The following is a 15,756-nucleotide window of genomic DNA, read 5'->3' as shown; positions in this document are numbered from 1 at the left end:
CCTACCAAGGGTAGATAAAAACATCACTGATGAAGCATGACATTATTTGGTGGGTGAGGTGTTTTTCTTATTAATATTTCTGTATGATTTGGTACTACAGACAGAAATTAATGCCAAGGATCTTTCACATCTAGTGGTGCAGTAGATTTAATAAATCAAGCCACAGTTCTCCCCATTCGCAGAAGAGACCTTGCACCACTCCAGGTGTAACTGCTACTCGTGATCTACTTAGCGGCCAGAGATGAGTTCATCTGCCATGGCATTTAAAGATCCTGCCAGCTGCTTCACCACCAGGAAAATACCTTGATAGTCCAGCCATTTCCAGTGGTGTAGCACAGGGCCAGGACCCAACTCAGCCTTGCTCGTTGCAATACCAGATGGTAGGAGTATTGTCTGATAACCTGGAGTACCCTCCCCTTGATGGACAGAAGGAAGAGCCAAGACCCTGCCTCCCCCTGCTCCAGTATGCTGATACTGAGCCAGGACCCCACCAGACACCTCTGATCTCCACCTCTCCCAAATGGCCTCCACAACCACAGGTGATGTACCAGTGACCACTGTCAGATCTCAGTGGGGTAGGAAGAGTGATCTGCCACTGATCCAATCGTAGTTCAGCAACCACCACTAAGGACCTTTTGCAGTCTCCTCCAACGTCACAGGGGAGGTCCCTTTGATGTTGGCCCCACTGAGAATTTAGATCCCACTGCAAAGCCTGCTTGACCGCCAGGATGCAGGAGGCAATCAGTCCCAGCAGCTGCAGAGTCTACCTCAATGAAATCCAGGACAGAGGCTGAATGATTGGAACCATAACCTGAATGTCCCAGACTCTCCTTTGTGGGGGGAAGGCATAAGCCAATCTGTGTCCAGAATGACTCCAAGGAAGGGAAGTGTCTGAGGAGGAGTTTGGTGTGACTTTGGCACGCTGATAGTGAACCACAAAGATGATAGGAAGCTCATTGTTGTCTGGAGATAGTTGATAGTTGAGTGATTGAGGTGAGCCCACCTTAAACAGTCAGTTGTCAAGGTACTTTAAGACTGGAACCCCTGACCTCGGACGATGTGCTGCCATCACTACCTTCACTTTGTTAACTACTGAGGGGCACTGGTAAGACCAAAGGGGAGCACAGTGAAATGGAAATGCTCCTATCCAACCACCAACTGCAGGTAGCATTGATGGGCCTGCAGGACAGGTACATGGAAGCAGCTGTCCTGCAGATCAAAAGCCACCATCCAATCTCCTAAGTCAAGGGCAGAGAAGATGTGGGCCAGGGTGAGCATTTTGAATTTGATGTACCGAAGTGGGCACAGGTTTGAAAACAGGACAAAGGCCTCAGCCCATCTTTGGAACTAGGAAGTAGCAGGAGTAGCAACCACAGCTCATTTCCAATGCAGACATTCTCCTGACAGCTGCTTTGGCAAAAGTGGCTAGCACTTTCTATCGTAAGACAGACAGCTAGTCCTCTGTTAGTCGTTCTGGGTATGGTGAAGGTTCAGCGGAGCGACCAGGAAGGGTATACCCATGCTGTACAATTTCCAGGACCCATCTGAATGATGTTATGGTTTGTCAACTGAGCAAGAACCACTGGCTCCTGCAGCCAACCGGAAGGCTCTACTTCACTAAGGGGAAGCAGAAAGGGTTTGGCAGATGAGGCCAGTAAACTGACTGGCGTGGTGACCCTAACTGAGGAGCCAATGGGTGTCTCAGCCTGAAAAGGGATACGCACCCTGCAGAGGTAAAAGCAGCTGCTTGTACGGTGGTTTTCTGTCAAATTCACAAAAGGAACGAAAAGGCTGATGCATTTGGTTTCGTGGGGCATAAAGGCCCAAGCAGTGTACTGTGGCCTTGCTCTCCTTGAGGCGCTCAAGGGTATACTCAGACTTTTCCCCCCAATACAGGCCCTATCAAAGGTCCTGGCCATAAGGGATGATTAAACATCATTCTAAAAGCCTGTTGACTGCAGCCAGGGATGGTGATGAATGGCAATGTTAGTGTTAACCGTTTGTCCGATGGAGTTTATGGTGCCGATCACGGAGAGAAATGTGGCAGCACCCTGACTGGCCTGGGTTAGTATGGGCTGAAGGCCTACCTTAAGTGGTAGGATCTGAGCAACTGAATCTTAGAGAGTGTAGTAGTATCTGCCCAGCAGGCAACTAGCATTAACAGACTGGTTGGGCAAACTTGTAGAGGAAGGAAAAATTTTACTTACCCACTAGACATGTGGTCGTGGCAGGTAGTGCTGTAGAATCACATGCTTTTCATAAGTCTGCCATCTAGTGTTGGGCTCAAAGTGTTGCAAGTTGTATTGGTTCGAAGAACCTTTGAGTCACGAGCTCGAGTGACTCCTCCTCTCAGTGATAATGTGCATGGGCATCGGGTCCTTTGTTAGATTGCTTTCTCGCAGGCAGGTGATGTAAGCAGTGATATTTGTACATATGGATGTCCATGCAGTGTATATACATATGTACAATATTTGTAGAATATTTCTACAACAACAGGCTGCAAGGGAGGATGCATGTGAATCTACAGCACTACACATGCCACAAACCGATGTCTACTGGGTAAGTAACATTTTCAGTTTGATGGCATGTGTGCCTGTTGATACACATGCTTTGCATAGACTGTAAAGCAGTCCCCTCCAGGTAAGCGGTCACTAGCCTGTAGGAGTTAGAGTAACCTGAAATAGTGTCCGGAGCACTGCCCGGCCAACATTTGCTTGTTGGCGAATTAAAACATCTACACAATAGTGCTTAGTAAATGTGTGTTGTAGACCAAGTAGCATCTTTACAAACATCGGCTATTGGAATGTTTCCTAAAAAGGCCATAGAAGCACCTTTTGTTCTGGTAGATGTACTCTAGGAGTTGTAGGTAATTGTCTTTTGGTTTTTAGATAAGTTTGAATACCCCTGACTATCCATCTAGCTATCCCAGTTTCTGAAATTGGATTGCCTTTGTGAGGCATTGAAAATGCTACAAAACTGTTTAGATATTCTAAAACTTTTAGTCCTATCAATCTAATACATAAGAGCTCTTTTAACATCTAGTGTGTGCAGAGCTCTTTCAGCTACTGAGTCTGGCTGTGGGAAAAAAAAAAAAACAGGTAACTCAAATGATTGGTTAATGTGAAATGGTGAAACTACTTTTGGAGAAATGTAGGGCTTGTCCTAAGGACTACTCTATCTTTATGAACTTGGAAGAAAGGTTCTTCTAAAGTGAAAGCTAGTATTTCACTTACCCGTCTTAAGGAAGTGATAGCCACAAAAAAAGGCAAATTTCCATGAAAGAAATTGCAAAGAGTAGGAGTGCATGGGTTCAAAAGTTGGAGCCACAAGTCTAGTAAGGACAACATTAAGGTTCCATATTAGAGCTGGAGGAACCCTGGATGGAATGACTCTTAAGGCCTACCATGTAGGCTTTGATTACTGGAATTCTGAATAAAGAAATATGTTGTCTGTTCTGGAGGTAAGCAGCTATGGCTGATAAATGAAGTCTAATAGATGAGTATGCTAAATTTGTATTTTTAAAATGTAGCATGTAACAATTTCTTGCACTAATGCTTTGAGTGGATCAATGTGTTTAGGTTAACAGTAGCATACAAAAAGTTTCCATTTTGCAGCTTAAAGTCTAGTGCAGGTTCACGTGACTCTCTAAGAATGTTCATACATTCAGAGAGGAGTTGTAAATATCCAAACTCTATGACTTCAGGCACCATATCAGAAGATTGAGTGTTTTGGGGTCTGGATGTCTGATTTTACCTCACTTTTGAGTCAATATATTTTGTCTGTTGGCAAGTTTCTGGTGGGGAACCACAGACACATCCAACAATGTTGTGTACCAAGGCTGACATGCCCATGTGGGGGCTACAAGAATCATGGCGAGTGATTTTTGTCTCAGATTGCAAAACAGAGTAAGCAAATATCCCTGACCAAGTCATCCATAGAGCATTGCCTTTGAACTGAGGGTGTGGATATCTGGACGCAAAGTTTTGGCATTTTGAATTTTCTGCGGTGGCGAAAAGGTCTATTTCTGGTGTTCCCCACAGATCAAAGTATTGGGGAAGTACTTGTGGGTGAAGTTCCCATTCGTGGACTTGTCGCTGCATCCTGCTTAGGAGGCCTGCAAACTGATTGTCCATTCCTGGAAGATATTCTGCCAGTAATTGAATGTGATTGCAAATTACCCATTTCCAAAATGTCTGAGCAAGAAGGGACAACTGAGACGAGTGTCCCCAACCCCCACACCCTTGTTTCTGCAGATAATACATGGTTGTCATGTTGTCTGTATTGACTAGAACCACTTTGTGGGAGAGTTGTGACAAATCTGAGGTATTTGCGATGTGCTGGGTGCATTGGAATGTGAAAACAAACATCTTTTAAATCTACGAATGAAATCGTGTTGCTATAACGGGGGAATAACATCTTGCAGAGTGACCATATGAAAATGCTTTGAGAGGATGTATAGGTTGAGAAGTCTGAGATCCAGAATTGGTCTTAGTGACCCATCTTTCTTTGGTAATATACTCCTATCCCTTGTTGAGACAGGGGACCTGGCTCTATGGCCCCTTTGAGAAGAAGGGATTGTACCGCTTTGTTCAAAAGAATTGAGATGGTTGTGTGAACGTTTGTGGGAATATTTGGTGGAGAGGAAATGAGCTCTAGACAATAACCATGCTGGATAATTGATAGACCCTATTGATCTGTGGTTATTTTGAACCACTGGGGATAGAAATGTGCTAGTCTTACCCCTACTGGAGAGGTGTGTGTTGGAGGAATCTGAAAAGAGTCACTGCTGTGTGCTTGAGGCACAACTTCTAGAGGTGGATGCCTTACCTCTGCCTTTATTATTTGCAACCCTGAAAGAGCCTCTGAAGGAATCTCTAATGTAAAAGTGTTCCTTGTTTGGTCTGTGAAGTAGAAGGCTCGGCAGATGACGTTCTGAAACCTCTCCTAAATTGTGGCCTATGAAAATTACTCCCCCTTGGTGTAGTTAGTATCCCCCCCCCCCCTCCCCAATAGCTGTAGCTGTCTCCGAATCTTTTTTCGGCGTGCCAATGGTGGTATCAACCACTGGGCCAAACAAGTACTCTTTATTGGAAGGGATATTGAGAACTGCCCGTTGTATTTCTGCCTTGAGGTCTGAGCACCTCAGCCTAGCACGGCTTCTTATAATAACACTGGTGTTTACACCACATGCTGCTTTATCTGCTGCCTCAATGGCACATCTAAATGAATTATTAGAAATGGCCTGCCCTTCCGAGATTATCTCCTGACCCCTTTTTTGATGTTCCTGTGGAAGGTACTGAAGCAGTACCTCCATCTCGTCCCAGTGGGCCCTATGATACCTTACCAGGAGTGCCTGAGAATTATTTGCAATTCTCCAATGATAAGCAGCTTGCTCTACCCTTTTGCCTGCTGCAGCCCAGTTTTTTGCTCTCCTTATCAGGAGGACCACTATCTCCTGTGGACTGACTATAAGGCACGCTTTTGTGCTGCACTCACTAGTATAGAATCAGGAGATAGTTGTGATTTAATAAATATTGGATGTGAGGGTGCTGCTTTGTACTTTTTGTCAACCCTTGGGTAATAACCCTTGCTCCAACAGGTTCTTTGACAATCTCTGTGACATGTCTAAGCATACCTGGCAGCATTGGTAGGAACTGACTCTTTAGGAGTGTTGGTTAATGTATCAAAGAGGAAATCTTCTTCAAGGTGTGCAAATGTACATTATGGTATGCCGCTGCCCTCGCAGTAATCTGATTGTATGCTGTTGCATCCTCAGGGGGTGAAAGCCTTGCTGGATATAAATCTGGATCATTAGGGAGTATGGGATCTGGATCATATAAATCTCAAGGATCTACATCCTGTGGAACATCACCGAAATCATCTCTATGAGGTGATGATGATCCTTGAGGAGAAAATTGTGGTTGTATGAAAGATGTAGGAGATTGTGGTGGTACAGGAGTAGGAGGAAGTACAGGAAAGAGAGGTGGAGAAGGCAAAGGTTGATAGTCTTTTTTTAGGAGGAGGAGCAGTGTCCAATGATTCTTGAAAGGCAAGTCTCCTTTTAATTGGAACAGAGAGGAGAAGAAATTATTTTTCCTTTTGTATATGGATCTGGTGCTGACGAGCATCCATTATTTCTATGGAAGCCATTGTCCATGGGTCTGAAGTTTTTGGAACTTAAGCCTTTTGTCGAACCGAAGATGTCAGCTCGGAAGCTGATGTTGAAAGCTGCTTTTTTGGAGCTGAAGTGCTCGGTTCAAAAGCTTGACACGATCCCAAGATTGGGAGGGATGCTGTTGAGTCCTTGGTCGGTGGCGAAGACATTTTGGTCTTGGCAATTTTCAATGCCGAGCCAGCGGGCGGGGCATCACAATGTATTTTTCTAATACGACCACTGCCTGAAGCTAGTGGTGAATTGATGGCCAGCTTCAAAGTCTTTTTGAAAGTCTATGTGTGAAGATGGGGCTACTAGCGTATTGTGCTGCTGGAACTTACTTGCTGTTGATGTCGTAATCAACTTCTGACTTGGAGTCTCGAATCGAGAGGGCTGCCTAATGTCCAATTTCCTCTTGTGCATGTTCCTCTCTGAAGATGTCGGGAGTGTCTTCCAGTATTTTGACGCCATCTCTAACCAACGCATTCCCGTAGAGTCTTTTTAGATCGAAAAGACCTACAAGTGTTGCAGTTTTCCTCTTCATGTTCTTGGGACAAGCACAAGTCACACACCAAGTGTTGATCTGTGTGCAGGAACTTGGAGTGGCATTGAAGACCGAACATACACAGATTTCATTCCATTAGCCCTGCATATTTCGACAGCACTTGAAGGAGTAGGCCCAAGAAGGGAGTTAACGCCACTAAAGGCGTTGAACCGATCCAGAGGATCGGATCAATTCGTTTAAGTTTAGAAGTACAAGTTACTTATTTTTGGACTCCATGCCCATGTGCGCCAATAGTGAAGTTTGAAAGAGACCGAACCAAGATTTACTGGAGCAAGATGAAACATGTCTGAACTCCATGGCAGAGAGAAAACGACCTAACAGAGGACTTGATGCCCATGCGCACTATCACCGAGAGGAGGAGTCACTCCATCTCGTGACTCGAAAGGTTCTTAGAACAAAAGCTACCTTTAGAGAGCCTGGCTTCCTAGACACTGACTACACCTCACCAACGGGACACCTGGTATAAGGTGATAACACCATAGGTGCTCACTACACACCAGGCCAGCTTTCTACAGACACTAAGTAATATAACTATGGATCTGGAACCTGCAGTCCTCACTCCCCCTATCATCTAGTTCATGTTTCACACCCTCCTCTTGCTGTCTTCCCTGCTCACAATAGTCTGAGCAGAATGGTGTTCTGCTTAGCAAAGAACCTTTTGGGCAACTGGGTGGGGATGTTAACTAAAAATCTTGGTGGGCCTTTTTTTATTATATTGATGCATCTTGTCATAATGGAAAGCTATCCAGTTCTCTTATCTGTGCCTCTATTCCCACAAATACCCTCCTATAGTTTTCCCACATCATTGTTCCTATATCACAACTTAATTGTACGCTGAGACATTTAATGGAGTCAGATCGCAAATGAAGTGAGTAGTCAAGGAGACATTGTATTGTGACCGCAGTTAACGACAGGCACTGTGATTTGCCTCAGTTTATCAGCAGGCCTAAAAAAAAAAACAATCTGAAACTGGTGGTTTCTCTCTGATTAGATTATTGAAATTATCAACTGGAAATGTATATAAATTATGAAATGCCTACATACAGGGAAACTAATAAGGTGTTAACCTCTGACAGATTGCTTGATGGAGGTGAAGTTGCCTTAAGGCCTAGCTATGGGGATTTGGAGCTTGAGCTCTGGTCGAGTAAGCATGCAAATGCTCAGCGGGTTGTTTCTTGGCCAGTGGGTAGCAGATTTTAATACACGGTACGATCTTTCCGGAGATGGTCAGCTTCTGCACAAACCATCCTTTCTTCACTCTGACATATCCCATGAAGAGTTGGTGGTCCACCCAGAAGTCAAGGTAATATGACAGTGCACTTTCTGAGTCCAGAGGGTGAAGTCACTCCTCTTCCCTAGAAGGGTATGGCGGAGCATAAAAAGTAGGCAGCGTGATGGACTAACCTCCATGAAAGGGAGTGACCACTTTCTCTAAAAAGAAAGCTCTTGTATAAAGCACCAGTTTGTCTGGGTAAATGTTTACGTATGGAAGCTTGGATAATAAATCCTAAAGCTCAGTGACCCTCAGGACAGATGTTATAGCCATGAGGACCACCGCGTTGATGGTAAGGAGCCTTAGAGAACAATTGTGTAAAGGCTCAAACAGAGCACACTTTAGGAAAGCATGGACAAGATTGAGGGCCAACTAAGGAATAATGAAAGGAGAAGAGGGAAACAAATGTTTTCATCATTTTAAAAATCTTTTTAAAATAGGGGAAATGAAAAGGGATGGTTGGTCAGCCAAGCTCAGAAAGGCTGAAATTGCAGAAAGGTACCCAATAAGAATGCCCAGAGCAGATCTCTGATGGGCACGTTAAAGATTGAAAAGAATAACCTAAGAAAGGGGGCAGAAAGGGGATTGATCTGTCTTTCTATACACCATGCCACACATTTTACCCAATGGCAGGCATATACCGTCTTGGTGGAGGGACAGAAAGCTGGCAAGATAATGTTGCAGACTTCAGGAGGAAAATCAACAGCTGTCAAATGCCGCCGCTCAATCTCCATGCAATCAGAGCAGGCCTTAGGATCGTGGTTGCGCTTGAGCAACCAAAGATATGCAAGATGCAGGTCTGTCACCAACAGAGTAGTGACAGGCACAGCAGGGTTTGAAGGCCGCCTTCTGAGAGGACATCCCTGCCACACCAGGAGGAAAACCTCAAAAAGACTTCAGCAAAACATTGAAAAAGTTAGTCAAAAGTGACTATGAGGGTAGCTTTTCTCCAGATGTGCACTGACTGTTGTGGAAAGAAAAGAATGACATTGGTGCACTAAGGTGGCACCTATACAGGCACCGTGCAAATCACTTCTGATGTGCACGACGCCAATGTCATGCAGAATTGAACAACTCCACCTAATGTTAAATGTTAATGTTAAATCAGTTTGTAAAGCTTTTGATTACCCAAGGGTGTCTTGGCGCTGGCTTAGATAGGAGTGCAAAGAATCCTGAAAGAAAGAACCTATTCATTTTTTTTCTTTTCTTTAATAAACAGGATCCTAATGGAGAGAGAACCTACTCATTATTAAACAACCACTTTTTCAAGGCTTTCCTGGATGCTAGCAGATTAGGAGATGTTTTGAAGTATACTGGCAGAGCATTCCAAGCATTTGTTGCTCCCGACACAAAGCTTCTGCCTCCACAAGCAGAACATTTAAACCTAGGGACAGTGGCAAATTTGGTTGATGCAGAGCCAAAGGTTCCTTCCTGATTTGTACCAGTTGAAGCTGTCTGAGAAAAGTTGGGCCCAAGTCATTTAGTGCATGCATACGTCAGTTATAAGCAATGCAGAGTGCTTTGAAAAAACTCTGTCTTGTGGGAAGCCAATGTCATTTCTTAATGTTTTTAGAAAATGAATGATGTTTTGGAATATTCAATAGCAGATGGACTCTGCATTCTGCAACGTTTGCAGTTTGTTCAGTATGTACTGATGAGCATTAAGGAGTAGGCCATTACAGTAGTCTAAGCTATCACTAATGACGTGACCAGCAATTTCTGAAGATATACTGGATTTAAGGAAAAACCTTCAGTGACCCAAGAGTGAAAAATGCGGAAGAGGTCACTGCGTTGACGTGGTCGATCTAGCACAGTCTGTCATCAATGTTTGTTTGCTACAGCAGGGAGCAAACCCATTTTCTGAGGCCACCAGGAAAGGATCCAGAAAGAAGTTTGGGCTCTGAATAATAAAACTTCAGTCTTGCCTGAGTTAGGTCTGACAAAGTTCTTATTCATTCATGTGTTGCATTCACAGAATCTGAGCCGTGTGTCAGTGGCTCTTCTGGCAAGAGTCACGACAATCAGTGTTGTCTGTGTAGGATGTGAGAGAAAAACCGAAGAATCTTATTAGATCAGCAAGGTAACAAATTAAAAAGAGTTGGACTAAGCGAGGACCCCTGTGGGCCCCAGTAAGGAAGGGAGAACGGCAGTGAGACAAATGGCTTGCATCCAGAGAGGAAGGATTTGAGCAAATCAAACGCCGCTCCAGTGGTCCTGGTGTTGGCTAGGTGATCCAACAGCCCTTGACTGACAGTATCAAAGGCTGCTGATAGATGAGCAGGATCAGAGCTGCCCCTCCTCTCCGATCAAGAGACAGCCTGATCTCCTCAGTAGCCTTGATCAGTGCTTCTCCATGTTATGATCACTGAGAAAGCCAAACTGCGCTGCGTCAAGGAAATTGTTGGAGTTACTGTAATCCACAAGTTGTTTATTGATGATTTTTTCCAACAATTTTAGCCAGTAGGGGTAGGCAGGATATGGGATAGTAACTTAGGATCCATTTTTTTTTTTTTTTTTTTAAAGGAGGGGGAGCACTGAAGCTTTCTTCCAGATCGCAGGAAAGGACCCAGACTTGAACATCAGTTCAGCAGCCTACTGGCATGGAGGAGTGTTGATCATGAAAAAATTTCCAGATCCAGTCTGACGCCTGGGGATAATTCTAATTTAGGAAATCTGCAGCCAGAAGTCTATCAGATAAAATAACTTTAAATTACATTCTAAAACAGATTGAACCCTTGTTGCTTGTGAGTCAAAGGAACTGCCTATTGCTCAAATGGCAGAGTGAGATTTATCACCACACAAGATTAAGTAAAATAACAGGTACTCAATATTTCTTCTCAATACTGCACAGTAAAAACTCTGTTTGCTGCTTTTCAGAAACCAAAATAAAACACCTGGTACAATTAACAAAAATTATCAAACCAAATCATTCTCAAGTAAAACTCCTTACCACATCAGTGATGTTGAGTATCTTTCTTGTCATTGCTTCTTTATCATTTTGTGGTGTTGGCGTAAACCAGAGCTTTTGGAATGTTTCATTTACCAATTTCTGGAGAAAAACATAGTTGTGCAAACTGTTTAATAATTTCTCCTCATTTTACGGTTATGATTTTCACATACAAAGATATTTATAATGAGTCTAGAAAGTTATACAGTTCAACTTCTCCCTTTTTTTTTTCCTCTGGATGGATCTTCACAGTACTTGACATGCTGAAATATAGCTGACAGTCACATTTCATGAAAATATATTAAAAAATTCAAACGTTAAAACAGGCAAAACAAAAATTGCCTTTTCAATGGGTAAGCTATCTGAACTGTAACCACAAAGTGGTGACCGGTACTGTGTTGCATATGTGAAAAAGTTACTTACCCTTGCTAACTATCTTTCTTGTGGCATGTTGGGCAGATATTCACCTTTGAATATCGCAGGCCAGAGACTGGATCTGGAAACTTATGAAGTAGCTCTCTGGAGCTGGAATCCGTGCTGACTCAGAGTTAACTTCAGGATTAGACCCGCAATGATGTCACTGGAGGTACAAAGTGCCCTAACCACGCTCGCACATCAGATCTACTTTTCTTTTTTTTTTAAATAAAAACACAGAATCTTTTGAGACAGGGCAAGAATTATATTATTGGGATGGGAACATTCCTTACATGGTGTACAATTATGTCCCCCTGCCTGTGTGGTTAAAATGTGCATACAGTCTGTGTCCATATCCTGCACCCAACCACTCACACCGTGAATCCCAATGTGCTTTGTTTTTATGTGTGCATTTGTTTCTTTCTTAAGGTTTATATTAGCAGATCACTTTTACTTCAAGTGCTGTTTTAGCTGTGTATTTTTGATATTCTTTTAAACTATTCTGCTGAACTTTGTTGGTCTTCACTTCCTAAAACCTGCACAGACGGCCTTGAGTTATTTCTTTTTGTCCCCAAACTTTGCATAGGGAACAGTAATAATTCACTTGCATATGACTGTGGGACAGAAAGGAACATTCTCCATTTTTCTCTTAAAAGCAATTACTTTCTGGATAATTTGTTTGTATAGCCAATAGATTTTCCTAATCCTATTGCAAAATTGATTAAACCATGGATATTGGGACAATTTACTTTTTATTATGCGTTATATAATCACTAACTTCCGTGCCAGATGTGGATATTCCTGATTAATTGGGTCGTCACATTTGTGTCCTATGGGGGACCGCTGTCATATTACAGAGTTCTAATAACCGTTGACCGTTGTTGTATGTATATGTATGTAACAGTGCACAGATCCTTTCAAGGTTATCCATTCCATAATGAACTACCACCACTAAATTGTCCACTGCATATAGGGACCAATTTCAACCACTAAATATTTACAGGGGATGTTATTAATAAAGACTCACCCGCCTGCCAAATCTTGTTTTTCCGAAGACCTTGACTCTGACCTACCCATTTAGTCATTACATTTTATCTACTGGGTAAGTTTGGTCTATTTGTCATTTTTGTAAACATTAGGCCAGGACTCTGGTGCATACATTATCATAAAAATCTTCTGATGTTGCTGCAGGTGTGTCCTAAGGAGGTTATGAATCTTTGCCCTGGCAACTCGGAGTGAGGTGAATGTTATGTAATCCAGGAGAAATCCGTGATAAGTAGATAGTCACTCCCCTCTCCTAACCCGGTGGTATAACAATTGTATAATGCGAATAGAGTGTAACAGAATTCTTCATTTCTCATTCTGGGTGGCAGCCATGGCAGAATACACAGTGGTTTAGCAGAATAATCTTGTTTGACCGGCTCCCAAACATTTTGGCTATGAGAGGTGATGTTTATTACTGGTCTGAGTTGTGTGGCTTGTATATATAGCTCAGCGCATGGCAACGTCAGGACTCCCTCATATTTGTCATTGTCAGTAGTGTTGTCAATGAATCTAAATGGGCTTTCCCACCCCAAGTGAATGCTATAAATGTTGTCTGACTTCTTTGGGGGCATATGTGATAGGGGCTGTGTATAATGAATGATAAATAATAAATGGGCTGTGGAATAAAATTCATCTTTATATTGACTATCTGAACAAACCATTCTCCCTAAGGGAGGTCAGCCCACTGGAATCCAACTGGAAGATCCTGCAGACTCAATAGGGCCCAAAAGCTTACTTATAGAAGGACGCTCATTCGCTAAAATCATTGCACTACTTGCTGCAGCAGTGTTCGCCAGCAAAAGAATAACTTTTTTTGCCCTGCCTTTGTTCTTTTGGGCACCAAACCTTTGTGTTCCTGTTATGGCTCTGGGTCAAGAAAAAACTAGAGAGGGTAAACTCAGAGGAACACAGAGAGGAGAGAAATGAAGAACTGGAAGGTTTTCAAATTGGAAGATTTTCAAACTGAAGGATCAAGATCGCCACCAGAACCCATTGTTTGCAGATTTTAATTTTTTCCTAGGAGGCAAAAAAGGAAAAATATATTTCACGTACATAAGGTGCACATTAAGTGGCAAGAAGCTGAGCACAGAAAAATATAGCTTCAGAACATATTTAGTGCACAAACATCTCAAAACCTAGCATGAACAGCAAGTCCAATGTTGAGAAGATGAAGAGGGATGCAGAAGAAGGGAGTACATCTTCAGCAAAGTAACAAACCTTGGTACCTGCAGCAAGGTTGACTCTAAATGTCCTGCAGGAGGAGCAATAATAGATTTATCCCTGCTTTACACCTGCAAACATACTTTAATTGGTGTGTGGCAAAATCATCTCTAGGAGAGATAAAAGTGGAAGAGCACCCAAAAAATATCAAGTGCTTATCAACCAGAACACATGTAAACATGTTTTAGTCTAGTTCTTTTCCAACTGTGGTAGTTGCCTTTCTTTGTTTTGTGTTCTCCCAAAAGAACAGCATTAAAAAAAAAAAAAAAGTTCTTTCCAGAAGCAAAGTCAGCTCAAAGTCTGCAAATTAGGCCATGTGAGAGGTCAAGCCAACAAACAAGGTACTTACCTTCAGTAACATTCTTTCTGGTGGATACTCTAACAGATTAATTATGCACCTTGTGAATATCACCAGGAGCTAGACTGGACCCAGAAACCCATGAAGCAGTTCTCCTGTATCTCAGTAAGTGGTGCTGGGTATCACAGCATCAAAAACCGAGGCCTCACAAAAGGCTGTGTTGAGAACATATTTGAAAATGTTTAAGAAAAAGCACAACAGCCAATTTGAAGAGGGACAGCTGGTGCAGTAAACAAAAAAGCAGCTAGTGCTGACAAGTAACCTTTAACAGTATGCACTGCAAGCCCTTGCTAGGCCAAAGACATACAATAAAACAAAGCATCTAACAGTTTGGTCTGCAAAAGGTCTGTCTGATAGGTATGACACCAAGGCACAAATTAATCCCAGTGCACGGCATACATGGGTTTTATGGAAGGGCATCTGGCAGCTAAGACTACATCAACAACCTCGGGATGGGGATCAACCCACCCATCCCTGCTTGTTGCAGTACCACATGGCAGTGGTGTTGTCTGTGAACCTGTACCAGCTTTCCTTTGAAGTTTGACAAAGGTTTTCAACGCCATTCGAATTGCCAGCAACCCCAGCAAGCTGATGTGGAGGCAGGTGGCTGCTAGAGACACGAGTCCTTCAGCCTCCATCTTTACCAAACAGCCTCTTCAACCCAGAAATGAAGCATCCATCACCACTACCAGCTTTGGGTGAGGTCGGGAGAAGGGTCTGCCACTGGACAGTTGTGGTTGAGCAGCCATTACTGCAGATCCTTTGCAGTATCCTCCGAAATTGGGATTGAATCTGACAGGTTCACCTGGTACTGGGTCCACAGACTTTAGGTCCTACTGCAGAACTCACATGTGCCATCTAGGTTGGTTGGCAAACAGGATGCAAGAAGCTAGACGTTATGGCATACGCCTATGGTGTGGCACCCTATACCGACGCGAGGCAACCCTTAGTGATAGTGAATAGGTGTCCAGATAGCAGAAGCTCTTTAGAGGTAGCTAAGGCAAGCAGCTAATGCTTATCCAGAAGAAAAGTAAAGCACTTACAATACCACAGTAGTCAGAGAAAAACTTAGTCACAAGAAAGGACCACACAAGTGTTGCAAACATAAAGGATACTTTATTACAGCACTACTACTAAACTGACATTGGTATAGCTCCCTTTGGAGATATTACATACAATATACAAATAAAATAACTATCAGAAATAGCATAGAAATATACATGGCCCTGGGGGAGGGCAAAACCATATATTAAAAAAGTGGAATCTGAAAGAGTGGCTCAGCCAAGTTAAGTGTGGTGGTTAGCTAGGGGCTGAGGGCAGTTAGGAGCACCGGAGGTAAGTACAGTAAGTGACCCCAGCAGCCAGGATTAAGTCAGTTACCCGCCCAGTTGTCCCTTAGACAAACACAGAAAGTAGTGGTTGGAGTTTGCAGATTTCAGGACCCTTCCCAGTGGACTCTGAGGAAACCAACAGAGAAGAGGATGGATGGAGTGTGCCCCCACCCCAGGACACCCAGAAGACAGGAGCACCTACACCAGGACCCAGATGCAAGGGAACTCTCGCTGGAGATTGTGGATGCCTCGGATTATCCAGCTGCTGCAACGATCCGTGGACCAGGCCTGTGGAACCCGGGAACAGACTTTGGACATGGAGGACCTGCAAAGGAAGGGGACAGAGTCCAGCACCTAAGGAGGTGTCCAGGTGCATGTGGCAATGCCCACCCTCCTGTAGATGAAGATCCTGCATGTCAGTGGAAGAAGAAGTCCAGCTGCGGGGTCCA

At 43.4% G+C, this 15,756-nt stretch overlaps 1 protein-coding gene across 17 annotated transcripts in view; it reads right to left on the bottom strand.

Moving 5' to 3' along the window:
• NIPBL (NIPBL cohesin loading factor) overlaps window positions 1-15,756 on the bottom strand; it is a 1,341,000-nt gene that overhangs the window by 332,722 nt on the left and 992,522 nt on the right. For all 17 annotated transcript variants that reach the window (XM_069221119.1, XM_069221174.1, XM_069221201.1 and 14 more), the window contains one exon: window positions 10,943-11,041. In XM_069221119.1, the coding sequence (XP_069077220.1) occupies window positions 10,943-11,041 (99 nt within the window). The remainder of the gene's footprint in view (window positions 1-10,942; window positions 11,042-15,756) is intronic.

The sequence above is a fragment of the Pleurodeles waltl genome, chromosome 1_1 (genome assembly GCF_031143425.1).
Source record: "Pleurodeles waltl isolate 20211129_DDA chromosome 1_1, aPleWal1.hap1.20221129, whole genome shotgun sequence".
NCBI lineage: Eukaryota > Metazoa > Chordata > Amphibia > Caudata > Salamandridae > Pleurodeles > Pleurodeles waltl.
The sequence above is the reverse complement of the archived record's forward strand: the minus strand, read 5'-3'. Positions and strand labels throughout refer to the sequence as shown.